This window comes from Rattus norvegicus, chromosome 10 (genome assembly GCF_036323735.1).
Source record: "Rattus norvegicus strain BN/NHsdMcwi chromosome 10, GRCr8, whole genome shotgun sequence".
Lineage (NCBI taxonomy): Eukaryota > Metazoa > Chordata > Mammalia > Rodentia > Muridae > Rattus > Rattus norvegicus.
In genome coordinates, this window is record NC_086028.1 from 14,564,212 (window position 1) to 14,581,004 (window position 16,793).

At 47.4% G+C, this 16,793-nt stretch overlaps 1 protein-coding gene across 6 annotated transcripts in view; it reads left to right on the forward strand.

Annotated features, from left to right (window-relative positions):
- The window catches only part of Ift140 (intraflagellar transport 140), an 87,793-nt gene that overhangs the window by 27,078 nt on the left and 43,922 nt on the right, over positions 1-16,793 (forward strand). For 3 of the 6 annotated variants that reach the window (XM_039087092.2, XM_039087097.2, NM_001427126.1), the window contains exons 13-18: positions 4,195-4,322; positions 4,660-4,777; positions 7,536-7,666; positions 9,519-9,687; positions 10,486-10,617; positions 14,603-14,802. In XM_039087092.2, coding sequence (XP_038943020.1) covers positions 4,195-4,322; positions 4,660-4,777; positions 7,536-7,666; positions 9,519-9,687; positions 10,486-10,617; positions 14,603-14,802 — 878 coding nt within the window. Of the gene's footprint in view, positions 1-4,194; positions 4,323-4,659; positions 4,778-7,535; positions 7,667-7,715; positions 7,952-9,518; positions 9,688-10,485; positions 10,618-14,602; positions 14,803-16,793 lie in introns of those variants that run through there. The other 3 variants (XM_039087093.2, XM_063268240.1, XM_039087096.2) reach the window with 2 other exon arrangements.

Genomic DNA, 16,793 nt, shown 5'->3' on the forward strand with positions numbered 1-16,793 from the left:
CAGCTGCACACTCTGGCTTTAGCAGACTCGAATGGAGCGTCAGCTGTGGATGAGATGAGAGAGGGCGAAGTGATAACTTGTGGTTTCTTTGGAAAGTCAGTATGTCAAATGACATTTTGTTGGGGCCCAAAGGTGAGAGGGTGTTTTGATAAGCAGACATAAAAGGACACGTGGTGTTTAGAAGAAATAGAAATATAACCTAACAGACAGTAGACAGTGCTGGAGAGCATTGGTACACCTTGCCGTTCCTTAGTGGTCATCATTTGTCATGACTTCATAAAAAGAAACGCACCAAAAAAACTTCTGGTGGCCTCTTGCTGCTTCTGGAGACTGGGGCTGGTTGGCACAGTGAGGTAGATCTATTTCTAGATATGTCAGCTGATACAGACTCATGTGGAGCTTTACTAAGACACATTCATGGTGTTTTACTGAGACGAGACCTGTGGGACGACACATGATGTTTGGAGGGAGTATAAATAGAACTCAGTGGACAGTGATGGCGGACTGGCATAGATAGCTTTTTAATGCTTCGTTAGTCTCGAGTCTACTTTTCATTGAGAGAGGCAAAGGCAGAGAACTTCTCCTGGCATCCCTACAAGTTCTAGTCACTCCTGCTGACTTGTGCCACTTTGGTGGAGGCCTGGCAGTTTCTGCTGGGTTGTTCCACCACTGCTGACTCATGTTTGCCATGCTGATACTACTGACCTGGACTGCTGGTATCCTGACAATTGGAGATTGAAATCTCCCCCAAGGAACTACTTCTAAACAACATACAGCAGAGCCTCAAGGCTTCTTCTGTATCGAGCTGCTGCTGGTTCATGCGAACTATACTGCTGATATCCTGACAACATGGGTTGGACTTAACTCCAAGAACTATTTCTAAATGGGTTCACTTCCCCTGTATCCTAATAACCTTCCTTTTCCTCTACTTCTGGTGGGTGGTAGGCTAGAAAGGAGGTTAAAACATTTTAAAACCCTTTATTAAAAGTAGGTTATGAAAAATCAAAGCCTACAAGGGTAGGACTCACGAGGTTGGAAGGAAAGATGACAGGACACAGTCACAAGAGGTGAAGAACAGGGGATCAGTATCCTTCACTGCCCAGTCTCAGTCAGCAGGCTGCAAGCACAAAGGTCATGGCAGATGAGCCTGGAGCTCCCACAGAACCAGGGCATGACTGAGTAGGCCTGCCTCGGGCCCACTGATCAGCCCTCAGCATTGGAGCTGCATGGCTGCTGCTTGTGCTGCTTGTCCTGCTAGGAGACAAAAAGCACAGGGCAGCAGCACTGCCTGAAATCTGGGCACAACAGTCATGCCCAGTGGCTGGCCCTGAGAACAGGGTAGTTGCAACAGCCTGAAGCTCCCTCAGAAACATCATTACTGAATAGGGCCGGCCCAAGCCACTTGGCCCCCAAACATGTAGCCATGGCTACTGTAGCTTGTGCTGCTTGCCCTGCTGGTAGATGAAGAATGGGGACAGGAGCAGCTGCACTGCCCACAGGCTACGAGCACAGAGATTGAGCCCAGAAAGCCTCAGAGTGACAGACATCCAGGACAGCGGTATACTACAGCCAGGAGTGCACATAGAACCTGCCCCCTAACGTCCTGCCTAGCTGCAGGGTCACCCTGACTCTGGGCAACAGCAGGATAGCCAGACAAGTCGGGATAATAGTCCAGTATTTATGGAAACCAGAAACTGCCGAAGCCAGAGACCTTAAACTAGACCAACAACTTGTTGTAATGAGTATTTGGATGTAAAGCTGTTTGGGGAAGAAATACTGTGTAACACACTACAGTTTCCATTACAACTTTAACAAAGGAATATGCGTGGAGAGGTGGGAAAGATGGAGGAACAGAGCCAGGAGTGTGTAGTGGAGAGAGGCCAAATAACTGCAGATGAGCGAGGGCTGCGGAAAGCAGGGAAGCATGGTTCTTGCAGAGTGGGGCCCACAGGATGATGTGCAAAGCCTGGAGCTTAGCAGGTTCAGCCCTGAACATACTGCCCAGCTGCACAGTTGCCCTGGTTTTGAGCAATGACAGGGTTTCTGAGATGAAAAATGGTCCACTTTCTGGACTGGACTCCTGGAAAGACTCCTGGAGGCCACATTGGTATCTGTGGTCCACTGCCCCAGGCCATGGTGAAGCTGAGGTTTATGTGGTTGTCTGTGGTCCTACAGCAGGTAGTCATAGTGGTATCAGTGGCTCATGTCGTCACCAAAAGTCATTTGGGTTTGGTGTCCTTAGCTATGCTGTGGCAGAGTGCTGTGTTAATGTCATGGTCTGTGCTACCACTGGAGACCGTGCTGAAGTCCATGGCATGTGCTTGTTGCGTATAATTTTTAAAAACACACTGGCTCCGTTGCTCAGCTACCGCTGGCTCCCTCTTAAGGCTTGTCCATTCCTCTCAGCTTAGCTCTGCCAATGGCCAGCTTCTGACTTGGCTGCTCTCTTTCTCTGCCCACCTTTGCTCGGCGGATGGAGAATACTAGACAGCTTTATTATTTTAAAACTAGCCAGATAGCATGATTGCTGGGCACTGAATCTCCTGCCCTACCGGAAGTTCTATATTTACCCTTTGCCAAGCAATTGTCTCCCACCTTGTTTATTGACTAAATCAATAACCAATTAGGGAACCAGATTTTAGTATTAGCTCCTCCCCCTACATGTGCTGATGCCAAAGACCACGTGGAAGTCCATGATCCGTGCTCCCACTGACTGTAAAGGGCAAAGAGCTACTTTTGCAGTGGTGTTGATGCCTGCAGACTCACAGTTGAGAAAGACATGGAAGCCTTCTGTGACAACTCCTAACCCCCAACCCCAAAAAGTAACAGCCTAGACTGAAATCAAAGAGAACGCTTAAAACCTGTGATAAGGATGCTGAAGTGTCGCTCTCCACAACTGACGGCTTCTGACAGGGGTCCTGGTGGGCAAGGACTCAGTTTCCTTATGGGGCTGGCCACTGGGAGTTTGACCGTGCTCCAGTGTATGGGCAACACAAATCAGACTCAGTTTTGTTTTGTTTTGTTTTCTCCCCTTTTGGCTTTTGAGACAAGCACTTCTCTGTGTACCCTGGTCATCCTGAAACTCAATCTGTAGATCAGGCTAGCCTCAAACTCACAGATATTTGCCTGTGTCTGCCTCCCAAGGGCTAGAATTAAAGGTGTGTGCCCCCACCACTTGACCCTTCTTTTTGTGAGGAATGGAAAGAGGTCACAGAGTGGAGACAGACCTGGAGGGACTGGGAAGTGAGTGTGATCAAGGTACATGATGTGAAATCCCCAAATAATCACTAAAAATATTATGTAATAAAAAATCAGGGAGTTGGTAGAAGGTGAGAGAAGTCTGGGAGACATAATCAGGAGAGGCTCTGAGAGTGACCGTGAGAGCTGAGAGAAGTCGGGCACTCCCTCTTCCTGAGTCCGGGCTAGATGTAAGTGGGACCTGAGAAATGGAAACAGCAGGTGTGGGTAAACGTGCCCTGAAAAGTAGCCTGCTTTCCCACAGTAATGTACTCATATGGCCTCTGCTGCATCTTCCTACCCTCAAACATACAACTCCCAATGCTCATTGCTGATGACCAGACTTAAGGACCCTAGATACAGAGCCACTTAACCGCTCAGCATGTGTTGTCTCCTTCTCTGGGTTCTTCCTGGTTCACCTCATTTTAAGCATTGCCTGCAGAAGAGACAGTAATTTCTCAAGTATTTTATCGAGATGTAAGGTACAGGAATTATATTAAGTATGGACTGCCTTCCAGAAGTGGCATATGTCCAGGATGTGACAACCATCCTGGTAGAGGTCCTCTCACCACCTCACTACCCATTAGACCATGCACCTAACATTGACTACATGAGAAATATTGCAGCTCCAACACAGTGCCCACCCAGACCAACTCGCAGGGACAGAGGTCACCATCTGCCTGCCCTTGCTTCAGTCCATCATCCTGTGTATGACCACGGGCACTTCTTAGCTGAGGGGCCTGTGTATCTTTGATCCTTGCCCTGAGGCACATGGCACCAAGACTGTACCAAGACAAACCTGTCTTCCTATGGAGCCAACCCTGGTTTAATGTATGCCAGCCCCTTAGTAGTCACTACTGGATGTGTGAGTGGACTACAGGAGATGACTGTTGTTCAGGAGAGAAAGGGGGCACCACACCATAGAAATACACAGCTAACTTGTTCTTCTTTCCCCAGGGCACTGTCAAACAACTTCTGCTGTTCTCTGAGACCGAGGGGAGCCCCTGCTTCCTAGATGTCTGTGGGACTTTCCTGGTTGCAGGGACAGATTTAGCTCACTTTAAAAGTTTTGATCTTTCCAGAAGGTACAGTTTCCATCCACACACAAGTATAAGATGCTCTTTCTTTTTTAAGTTAGTAGACAGGAAATTGGAACAATGTCTTATCTCACACAACACTCTTTTTTTCTTTTCTTTCTTCTTTCTTTTTTTTAGCAATTTAGAAGAGACCTTTTATTGGTTCTAAAAATTAACCTCCTTTTCCCTGGGCTAGTGGGTTAAGTGCACAAGGTGAGAAGTGGTGAGCTGAACAGAACACCCTGTAGGCCAAGGTCTCAGCAGTCAGAGAAACTAATTTCTGTGAGCAGCAGGAAAATGCCAAGAGGCTGCTGATGTCATTCTCTCTGCTCCTGTCCTCACACAGGGAAGCAAAAGTGCACTGCAGCTGCAAGAACCTGGCCCAGATGATCCCCGACGTGGGGAGCATCACTTCACTGAGATGCAATGCCAATGGGAACAAGATCAGTATCCTCCTTAGCAAGGTAAGGCCGGCCGGCGTCTCCGCTGTCCTGGGCCATATGGAGGGCCTCCTGCATATGGGCTGTGCCTTTGGCCCCTGACAGGACCTGACAGACATAGCTATCTGTTCTGTCTCCTCAGTAGGTCTTTTGGGTCTTCGTGTCTAGTCTTCTCTCTAGCCCCTTCTTGCTCCATTTCCTTCCTCATTTTCCCGCCTTCTATTGGCTCTCTCCTTCCTGCTTCCATATTGGGACACAGTCTGCTCCTTTTGGAGGGTGGGGCAGGTAATTATTGTTGATTGTAGCCCTGGCTCTCCTGCAACTCACTTTATAGACCAGGCTGGCCCTTCCTGTCCCTGCCCCCCAAGTGCTGGGATTAAAGGTGTGTGCCTCCACCCCTGGTCCATCTCTGTTCTTCTGTGCTAACCTGCACACTTCCCATCTTCTCCTGCCCGTCTTTGTTCTCCTCAGAGTAAGTGGTGTCTTGTTCAGAGAGCCCTTGGTCCTTTTCTTGCTTTTCCTCATCACCTAGCACATCACCTTGGTCACAAGAAAAGACCACTATTAAGCTTACAGTATTTTCTTTTGTCTAAAGTTTTAGGAAATTTTTTATCTCTCCTTTTCAAAGGACTCACATCCCATTACAACTGTAGTACCTGCTAGAATAAACTTTCCTTCTGCATATTGTCCCTCATCATCGACTGTGGGCTTGAGTAGCCCAGGGCTGCCATTTGGATTGTGCCCATTGGCGGAAATTCTGAGGAACATCCTGAATCAATCAGGATGTAAATGCTGTGTCACAGTGGAGGAAACAAGGAAGGGGGCTCAAGCCCAGATCCTCCCTTTCCTCAGCACTTGTACATGACATTCTTCCTCGGGCAAGTATGGAGTAGGCATTCTTCTTCAGAAGAAGGGAGTGGGTATGCTAAGATGACGGTGAGAAGAGTGGAATGGGCCACTAAGGCGACAGCATGGATGTCATTGTCACTTGTGCTTTGTGTGTCCCTCTGACCCAATCTTAGAATGGAGGATTTGATTTAGTATCAGCCCAAGAGGTACTGCAGCTCAGAACTCTGACCCTAACGGCAGCTCAGCGAGAGCAGGGGAGGAGCAGTGGGACTTGTTAAAGTGATACAGAAGAAAGTTAGGACACAAAGCAGCAACGGTGTGAGTAAGACCCATAGAGAGCCCTCCAGATCCTAGCAGGGAACACTGAGGCACTGGAAAGAGAATACCCATGACCTGCAGACATTCTCGTGTTCAGGGGCTGGGGCGATGACTCAAGGGCTAGGAACACTTGTTGCTTTTGCAGAGGACTTCACTTCTGTCCCAGCATCCACCTAGTGATTCACAACCATCCCTAACTCAAATGCCAGGAGAGCTGACAGCCTCTTCTGACCTCTGTGGGCACCAGACACATATGTGCTGTACACGTAGGCAAAATGCTCATGCACATAGAATTAAATCTTTTTTTTTTTCAGAGTTTTTCTTCAAGACATCTTTAAAATGTGTAGTCCTTCGGTAAGGGCAGACAGAATCCCCAGGGCAGCTGTGCAGTGGCTGAGCCTCATCCCAAAATCCAGTTGTTCCCTTTCACATCTGTGGCCCCTTACCCAGTGCTCCGATGAGGGACAGGGTCCGTGCAGTTTTCAGAGATGGCATAAAAGAACCTTCAGCTGGGCCGTTGTCCCTACCAGTGCCGCCTCCTGGGACTCCAGCTGGTCTGCTCCACTTCCTTCTTCCGCTGCTCAGCATTACTACCGTAATGCTCATTGTGGGCTCACTGTACCCTGGGGGATGCTGACATTTCTTTATCTTAAAATAGGGTCTCTAAACACTTGAGAGCCAATGTAACATAAAGTCAACCCTTTAAGTGGGCGATTTCAGCGGCACTTGGCACATTTGCAGTATAGGACAGCTGCGTCCTCTGGCTGCTTCTAAACATCCTCGCTGTCACCTGCTACTGCCTCTGGGTTTTCTTGTCATAATTGTGTGGCCTTCTGAGTCTGGCTTCTCTCACCCACGTCACAGTTCGGGGCTCATCCACGTGGCAGCATGTGTCTGAGTTGATTGGACAGACACATTTAATTCCCCACTGATCTGTGGATGCTCGCACGGTGACTCCACACCTTCGCTCTTGTGAATGGAAGGCGCACCTTGGAAGTTCCTCATCACTGTGACAGCAGTCAGCACAGCAGGAGCAGAGCAGCCAGGCGTTTTGTGCTCTGGTGCTGGTCTCTACTAGAGTCACTGCTCACGACTTCTTGTGTCACCTGCCAAATGGAACCCATCACCACTGCCATCTTGCATTCAGTTGTATGAATGACACTTTTGCCATAAATCCAGATCCCCTTTTGAGTCCCTTGGTTAATCTACCTCCAGGCTGAGCATGGCGGCATATGCCTTAAATGCCAGCACTCGGCCGACAGAGGCGAGCAGATCTCTATGAGTTCAAAGCCAGCCAGGTCCAAGTCATCCAAGGCTGCATAGTGAGACCCTACTTTTCTTTTCTCGTTTTAAATCTCCAGTCAAAACTGAGAGCAGCTCACAACTGTTTAGACTTTGTTCTAAGTTTTCTGAAATTACAAAGTAGTAACTAAGAAGCTATTTCAGTGGGCTTCAAAATAAAGATTAAGTTACTGTTCTGGTGGTGTGCCATTTACTGGAAGCCAAGGTGACTGGCAAGAGGTGTGTTTTCCTCAAGTACCTGCTGTGTCATTGCTGCGGGCACAGTTCCTAAGGTGCTCGCCACTCCCGCGCCATTATGCCTTCTCTTTCCTAGGTTGACAACAGTCCTGATTCCAAAATCTACGTCTATGACGTTGAAATGGACACAGTGAATGTCTTCAACTTCAAGACTGGACACATTGGACAGATACAGACTCTGCCCTTTAATGAGCCTCCGACCAATGAGTAAGATTACAGTTGAGGATTTTGATGAAAACAGTTTGTGCCGACTTACTAAGTTCTGTTTTGAATTTCAGAGCCTCACAGAAGTTGCTAATAGGAAGACCAAATAGTAAAACCAACTCACGAGCAGTTGAAGTAGATTTACGTTCTTGGCCTCTGCTCCAGGGTCCAGATTATGGAACTGGCTTAGTAGAAACCCAAACTGTGGAGCTGCTCTCCCCAGACATCTCTAGAAATGTCCCAGAACAGAGTGGCTTCAGCCCTACCAGCAACTCTGACAGGAAAGAGGTGCTTGCCTTTGTAGAGAATGTCTCTAGAGAAAATAAGAAATAAGTGTCTTTTTTTGGAAGGGGGGTTGATGTAGCATGTAAATGTAGTTAGTTTCTGCTACAGAAAGCATGATATTGGGACCTCAAGCTTCGTGACCATCTATATTTAATTCTCCCTGACTTGAGTCAGGTGCAAGCTATGCCTGCAGGGAAGTAAGTGCAGAACACAGATCAAGTGGGAAACCCCAGGCTTGCTTTGGGGCTCAGGGAGAGCTGAGGAACGGGCATGAGTGGGGCTGCATGCATGGTTTGCTTTTTCTGTCATTCCTTTTTTTTTTTTCTTTTCTTTCTTTTTTTCAGAGCTGGGGACCGAACCCAGGGCCTTGTGCTTGCTAGGCAAGCACTCTACCACTGAGCTAAATCCCCAACCCTCATTCCTTTTTTTACTGTTCTGCTGCTGTTGCTGTCTTGTTGACTGTTACCCTGAGGATGCTTCCCAGAGCCTGGTGTGTGCTAAGCAAGAGCCCTACCCTTGAGTTACACCCCAACCCCAGTCTTACTTCCAATAGCTCTGGGAGGTCCCTCCTTCCTGGCTCAGATCTTCCTGCACAGTATACCCTGAATTCTTCCTGTCTCTCCCTGGGTCCTGCCTGGACCCTTCTCTGGAGCCTCTTCTCCTCAGATTGATCTCCTTCTCATCTCTGTTGAGGTCTTACCTCAACAGCTCCTTTGTTTCTTTCCAACTTAGTGAACCCATGATCTCCTACTTCAGAGTGTGGGTGCCCCTCAGACTGACACAGCCTCAGCCCAATCCAGAGTCCTAAATCTTTGGAACTAACCTCTCCTTTACTCCCTACTGCCCATTCCCCTCTTTATTGGATGAAATGTCTTCTAATTCTTAGCTCTGCCTGATTTTCATGGCTTTTCTTTCAAGAATAGGCAACGTCCTCTGCCTGTTCCAACTCTTACCAGGCCAGTCTCTCCGGCTGGACCCTCACAGTACAAAGGACACATCGTGTCCAGCATCCTATAGATCTTGGTATTTGTTCCATCCTAAATTCTGTGCATGTCACATCAGTCGTGCACAGAGCTAAGCAGGCCATGGCCTGTGTGCACACCACCAGTTGCCAGTGCTGGTGGCACTATGAGGGGTCTCTGTTTCTTGTAGGAGTGAGTCCTGCATAACCACCAAGAGCCACTGAGCCCCAAAATGGCATCATCCACCCTGGGTTTACTGCATGTGATTATCCTGCCTTCATCCCCCACATAGCTGAGACTAATGGCAGGTGCCACCCTGCTCATTTCCTGTTGCGATCTCCAGCCTTTGCCACCTGCTTCAGTGAGCTGCCTATGTCCCCCTAAGCCAGACTTCACGAACCCTTTCTCCCCATTTCTCAAAGTCTGTAAGAATGTGTTCCGATAGAATGTGTTGCAGTGAGTGGCCCAAAGGTGCTCCAGAAGCCGTACACTTGCCAACAGTGCCATCACCTGCAGCACTGACTGACAGGATTATGAGTGGGCGTGGGCAGCAGCAGTAGAAGAAGTGTTCCTCTCTGATTTGGGGCTGGGTTTTCCTTCTGTTTTAGGGCCCACTTCTTTATGAATGAGAGCCTAGCAAGTTACGTTCCTGTGAACCATTTCTGGGATCAGAGTGAACCCAGGCTCTTTGTGTGCGAGGCCTTGCAGGAGGCACCTGGAGCCCAGCCACAGGCTATAGACAAGCAGCCCCACATGGAGGAAGGCACGTGCCACAAGGTACCTACTGCTTTGCTATGTTAGACATGTATGGTCACCATTTGCCTGGCATAGCTTATGGGGTAGTTACTGGGAAAAATTCATTCATGAATAAGATCACTGTGTCACCAAGACCATTTCCATAAACCAGCACCTCGCAGACCCATCCTGAACCACTTTTCTTGTCCTCCAAATATCGATTTCTTAATTTTCTTAACTGTTCCATATCACTCCTTCTCTGTGGACAGAGCACTCTATAGATAGTCAGCATGAACTGACCTTACACTATAGCACATGCTCATCAAGCTGACCTCAGTCACTGACCCTGCCCTCCTCACTGCTACCCTCCAGTAGGGTTCAACCTCCATGTCGATGTGCTCTTGGTTCTAGACCAGTGCACCACACGACAGGACTCTGACACTTCCCTAGGCCTTTGTTTTACAAGATGTCAGCTGTGCCTAAAGTGAAAAGCAGTCTGTGTGCCTCTGTGACCCTCCTTCCTCTCAGAGAAGTTTGCATACAGAACTCCCACATAAGTCACCACAGGGAAGCCCACCCTGTCGTTTAAGGACTCATTCTCCTCAGAGATGGGAGTCTGCCCCTGAGAACATCTGAAGTCAGTCAGTGCTCCGAGAATATCAGGAGCAAATCTATCCTTGATCCTCAAATGCCAGAATGATAAAATAGATCAAAGTGCTTCTCCATCACTGGGGTGAAGGAAACACTGCCAGACTGTACACCCTGAAAAGGAATTGAGATGAAAATAGGGAATTATGTTGCTGAATTTAAAACAGAGTGACTCTGCCCTGTGCCTTCCAGGAAGAAGTATTAATTCTCTCATTCTTCGCTTCTGAAGAGCATGGCTTCCTGCTTCATGACAGCTTCCCCCGGCCTTCAACCTACCAGAGCCTTCTGGGCCTGGAAGTGCCTCACTATTACTTCACAAAAAAGGTGGGAATGCCTGGTGCCTGCAGTTATTCCTGCCTCTCTCTTCCCTGGTGGATTTTTTTCATGTATCTCTAGCACACTTGAGATGTGAGGGGACCTTTCCTCTTGGCTTTCCTTCTAAAGGCAAACTTTAAGTCTTTGCCATTTCCTTGCATTCTAGCTGAATTTTTTAGGATTACTATCCCTATATTCTTCCTGAGGAATCCAGAATTACAAATGACACAAATCCTCCCAGCCCAGCCCAGAGATGCTTATGATGGGGCAGTCGTGTCACTGCTCAGGTTTCTTTTTTTTTTTTTTAATTGTATCTTTTCTTTTTTTTTAATATTTTATTTATTTATTATATATTATGATTACACTGTCGCTATCTTCAGACACACCAGAAGAGGGCATCAGACTTGTTTCAGATGGTTGTGAGCCACCATGTGGTTGCTGGGATTTGAACTCAGGACCTTGGGAAGAGCAGTCGGTGCTCTTAACCACTGAGCCATCTCTCCAACCCACTGCTCAGGTTTCTATACCCTGACGTCGTAAATAAGGCACACGCACAGGTTTGTAAGTTTTTGAAGGAGTGGGGTTAGCAGACACTAGCATACATCCTAATCCATTTATTTTATGTGCCAGAGATCCATCTGTACTGCGGTTCTAAAATGACACATTGCGTGGACTGAGTCCAGGCAGTCCCACATTGCTGTGTCCATTTTTACCAACTGCCAGGTCTTTAGCTTTGGGCCCCATTGCCACCTGAGAGGTGGTAGCTGTGGTGACTGCAGGCGACTGCTGCTGCTGCTTTCTTTTTCCTGCCTTACTTCAGTGCTGAGGGTCAAACCCAAGCCCTCAAACATACTGAGCTACACCCCATAACCTTACCTGAGGAACTTTTTCCACATAGGAGCTAGTGCCTGTGGGGTCAAGGTCGGGCCACTGGGGCTCCACACTAGTCTGCAGCTGCTGTTGTGGCTTTGATCCCCTGAACTGAAGTAGCTGCCCTCTTACTGGACCCACACCTTCTGAAAAAATGTACACATTCTCCATACCACATCTCTTTCATTGGCATACCAGAAAGGCAGGGGGTAAAAAAGCTTTTACCTTTTACCTAGGTGTTTCTGGGTTTCCCCATATAGCAATGTAAACAGCAGTCTTTAAAATGATCCCTGGGCTGTTCTCATTGTCTGAACCTTCCTATCTTTTTAAAGCTGACTTTTAACTCTATGTGTGTGTGTCTAAATGAGAGTATGTGCAATGAGTGCAATGAGTGCAGGTGCCTGCGGAGCCCACAGGCAGTACAGGCAGTGCTGAGTCCCCTGGGTGATGGGGACTGAACTGTGGTTCTCCGAAAGAGAGTGCATACTGTGACCTGCTGAATCATTTCTCTAACCTCCTCTCTCTGTTTTTCCCATCCTTTCTTGCAAACTTTTATCTATGTGGCCTACAGGTGGCCTTGAACTCACAGTAGTCCTGCCTCAGCCTCTAGAGTCCTGAGATTGCTAGGACTCAGATGTCTCCAACTGTGGCTGACTGAGCCTTCTGTTACTTTTGTAGCCAAAAGTGAGTAGGAGGATTAGTCCCAGGGAGACTGAGTAAAAGCCCATACCTGTGCAGTCCCCTCCACACAATCATGCAAGCTAGTGGGACTACCGTGTAGACTGCTAGGCAGTCACAAGCCTACAAGCCTCACTCAACTCTTCCCAGAGCTGCAAGTCACTTTAAACAGTGTAAATGTGATTGTTGCCCCTCGATTCGTGACCATTTACTGATCAGAATATTTAGTCTTTTTTTTTTTTTCTTTTTCTTTTTTTCAGAGCTGGGGACCAAACCCAGGGCCTTGCGTTTACTAGGCAAGCGCTCTACCACTGAGCTAAATCCCCAACCCCCAGGCTATTTAGTCTTAAGATCTGTAAACGTGCATATATATTGATACACACGTTGTAAATAAAGGTCCCAAGATGGTTGGTTCCAGTTCTCTGAGTTAGCATATGCAGCCGTATTGAACAGCCACCAGAACTTGGTGTATGGGCAGTTTGTATGTTACACTTCCATGTGCCTTAAAAATGTCATGGGTGTTTGTGAAAGCTGGGAAGGTATTCCTGTGCTCTGCGCAGCTCTGGGAGTCCTTTCTCTGTCAGTGCAGGTATCCCTAATTGATTTATTTTAAAATAGAGTTCCTCCACTGTACTGATACTTTCCTGACACTTTTCACTCTTGTTTTGTGTTCTTTGATTTAATTTCCCTGTGACCTGAAAACAGAAAAGTTTTGAAAGCTGCTTTGAGTGCTTTCAGTTGTCTTGTCTAAGTTGGTTTCACGGTCTGCACTTCTGCTCTGTCCACACATTTATGCATGCTTTCTCTTTTCTCATCTCCCTCTCTGTGCCTGCATTCATAGTTGTTGTTCCACAGAAGAGGCGTCTATGATGCGGTCGTAAGTATGAAGCCCCAGGTCGTGGCTTGTCACCTTTGTTTTGTCATGCCCCTGAGACGATTTTCTTCTCGCTGTGTTTTGTGCCAACCCCGCTCACCTGGTAGGAAGCTTTCCTGGAGGCGAGGGTTTTCTGTTTGGTCCCGGAGCCCTGTGGCTCGATGAAGTGTGACAGGAGCCCATTGGTTCTTAGTCTGGTGTGGATCTGTGGCGTGTGGACCCATTTCATCTGATCTCCAGATGTGGGAGATGCTTGATCTACCTGCTTATAGTAAAGGTAGTATCTTTAGTTTACCCTGCAAAGTGCTTCCAAGGAAGAGCCTGAAGGTGTGCTGTTTCTTTAAGAGCTGCTCCCCTTCTGTTTGCCAACAGGCTCTTCAGTCTCTTTTTCCACAGGTTTTCAGTGCCCACACATCCCAGAATGCTGTGGGAGAGTCTAGTATTCTTAGTTCCAAGTACCCATGTGACTGGCACGTTGCTCCAGGCTACTGTGACATAGGATAAACAGTCTCTGCCTCCCATCCAAATACCATGAGGTCCAAGCCCTGTTTAGGGCTCTGGGCAGTGTGGCCATAGAAAACAGTTCCTCACAGATCAGTAACAAGGAGCTAAAATAAGAAGCATGGTGCATGAGCGAGGGATTCCAAGGCTCCCCAGGGCGCTCACATAGTAACCACACCAGGGATGATGCTGTTACCAGTGTGAAGGACAGCATCTAGCCTGGTTCACAATTAGCCAAACTCTTCTGTCACCTAGTTGGTATTACCGTGTGTGTGTGTGTGTGTGTGTGTGTGTGTGTGTGTGTGTGTGTGTGTGTGTGTGTGGTGTGTGTGTGTGTGTGTGTGTGTGTGTATGTGTGTGTGTGTAACTCAAGCTGCCGTTAAGAGAACCTTTGCTGTATCAAGAAGGGCTTTCCAGCTACAACAAGGCGTGATAAATTCCACCAGATTTTCAGAGTCCGAAGGAAGTGACATTGAATTGTTCATGACATCAGAGCTAGGGAGGAAGGTGGTTGAAGCCATCCCTTGGTTAGTCATGTGACAAATATGTACATACATGACAAATGGTCTGCAGAGAGAAGGACATGTTAGCGCTGAAGCACAGATAGAGAAGCTGAGAGTAGCAGATGAGCCGTGGTGAGGGCAGTGGGCTCCTCAGGCTCATCCTGTTCAGGAAAGGCGGGCTACTTACTGTCCTTTAACTTTAAGAGATACATGTGCATCTGACTTTACTTAAGTCACTTAAACTGGTAAGAGTCTTTATGGTGAATAGAACTCTAGGAGATGGATGAAAGAGTTGAAAGAGTTATTTTTAATGTGAGACTCTAATATTACTAAATTAGAGGCTGACAAGTTTATACCTGGCCAACATTTATTAACTTAAATCAAGGGCCCAAAGCTTTGGTCATTTCAGTGACTTTAAAAGTTCCTTAGGACCCTGTGGGAACCATTTGGCCTATGGCCTCCCTGCATTAGATTTTCCAGTAAGTGATTGAATATGTGGAGGTAGGACGGAGTGCGGTCATTAGCTTTACATATTGTCTGACAAGAACATGGGGCCTTTGTTCTCCAGCCTGGAGAAGCAGACAAAGAAGACAAGATGGATTCTGGGCACTACCACATCCCTCAGATGGTAGCCAAGAAGCCCCTACGAGACTTTGTGGGGCTGGAGGACTGTGACAAGCCTACTCGGGATGCCATGCTCAACTTCAGCTTCTTTGTCACCATTGGAGACATGGATGAAGCTTTCAAATCTATCAAACTCATCAAGAGGTAAGGAGTCCCTCACTCAAGTGTCAGAGGTTATATGCATCCTCTCTAGAAACTTTTAAATGTCTTGTTTTTCAAAACGCCCTTTTAGATTTATTTTATGTGTACACACCTCATGTGTGCCTAGTGGCTAAGTCAGAGGGCATCTGATGCCCAGGAGCTGCCATGAGTCACTCATGACGGTGAGCCATCTTGTGGGTACAGGTCTTCTGCTTATAGCAACAGTGCTCTCAATCACTGAGCCACCTTTCCAACCCCCTTTATGCCTTCTTTGTCAATTTCATTTTAAGTAACAGCCTTTCTGTGATCACGTTACAATGTTTAACTATTTTTCTGCCCAGTGAGATGCCTGTTAGGCTGGAGGATACAGGCTGTATCTAGCACAGTGTGCATTGGCAGCAGTAGGAAAACCTGATGCCTGGTATCGGGGGTCCCAGGAACCTTAGGCTGTTCCTTCATTATTTATTTTAAAGTATCCAGAATACTCTGGTCAGAAGTTCTGCAGGTACTAAATATTGCTCAAAAATATTAGTAAACACCAAAACCATCAATGAATGCACTTAAATTTTATGAAAGCAGTGACAATGATCTGTGTGTGCTGACTCATTCTTACAGCCCCAGCACCTAGAAGGCCAGAGTAGAAAGGTTACTGTGCGTTTGAAGCCAGCCTGGACTGCGTAGTGAATTCCAGGCCAGTCCGTGATGCTGATTAAGACCCCATCTTAAAAAAGAAATCAGTACGGGCCATCTGCAAGTACTTTCTCCACTCCTGAGACAATTTGGAAAAATCCTAGCATGAGCATTTGACAAATTTTCATCTAAAAGAGTAAAATAAAATACGGGAGTTATACTATGAGAAAGGGAATGTTGGCAGACAAAGTGGCACACGCCTTTATTCCCAGCACTCAAGAGGCAGAGGAGCGCAGAGCTCTCCGAGTCTGAGTTCAACCTGGTGTACATAGTGAGTCTCGGAACAGCCAGAGCTGTTTATTACAGTTGGGGAGGGTTTTCTCCCCACACTGGCCATGTGGACATTTAGCTCAGAGGTAACTAGCAAGGCCGCCCTTTCCTGGATCACTTTCATTTACTGTGGACACGGCCACAACCTAAAGCAGAGTGCATGGCCCCTTTAGTGTACCTCAGATAGACATGTACACATATTAATGTGTTCAGGCACACATATAGTATTAGTGTACAACTAAAAGTAAAATTGTCTTAGAGACAGTGAGAGGAAGGCACAGCTGAATTCTTGAATCTGTATGTGTACTGTGGACATGGGCCTACTTGTTTCAAAGTGTGCTGAGCATGTCGCCTATGGCCAATCTGTAAATGCTTACGTCGTTATCAGTATCTTTGTGTGTTTAAAGCACCAATCTGTTCCACTGTTTATTCTGACTAAAGACAAAGCCCTGGCCTAGGATAGGCTTCAGAATGTAAACCGATCAACATGAGTCACTAGAAGGCTGGACGTAACAAAGTTTGCCATTTACTAGGAGAGGCAGCCAGAGGAGGGTTCTGGTAGTGGCAGCTTCCTCTTGCTGCCTATGCCAGCAGTGATTCCTGCCTCCTGGTGGCCAGGATCAAGCAGTGCAACGTCCCAGGGAGCTGTCTAGCAAGGGTGCTCCAGGACCTCCATCACAGATGTGGTCAGGCAGCCCTGGGTTCTGTGGACCATTTTTAACACCACAAGTGCAGATCATATATACCTCCTGGGAAGCCACAGACTGGGATCCAAACTGTCTAAAAGCAGCATGGCCTCAGGATGTGTCTGGTAGCCTGTCACACCCTAGCTGGAGAGAGGAAGAAAGCTTCTATGAGAAAAGCTAATGGGTTCCACCTGTCGCTCTGCTATGACAGGGCAGTTTTCAGGGTACGGGACTTCAGGGTTGCACCAACCATGACTTAGGGTATGTGCCTCCTCAGTTCCTTAGTGGCCCTTAGCCCTTTTTAAGGTCATCCCACAAAAGTCTCAGAAAAGAGTGGAGATAGGATGG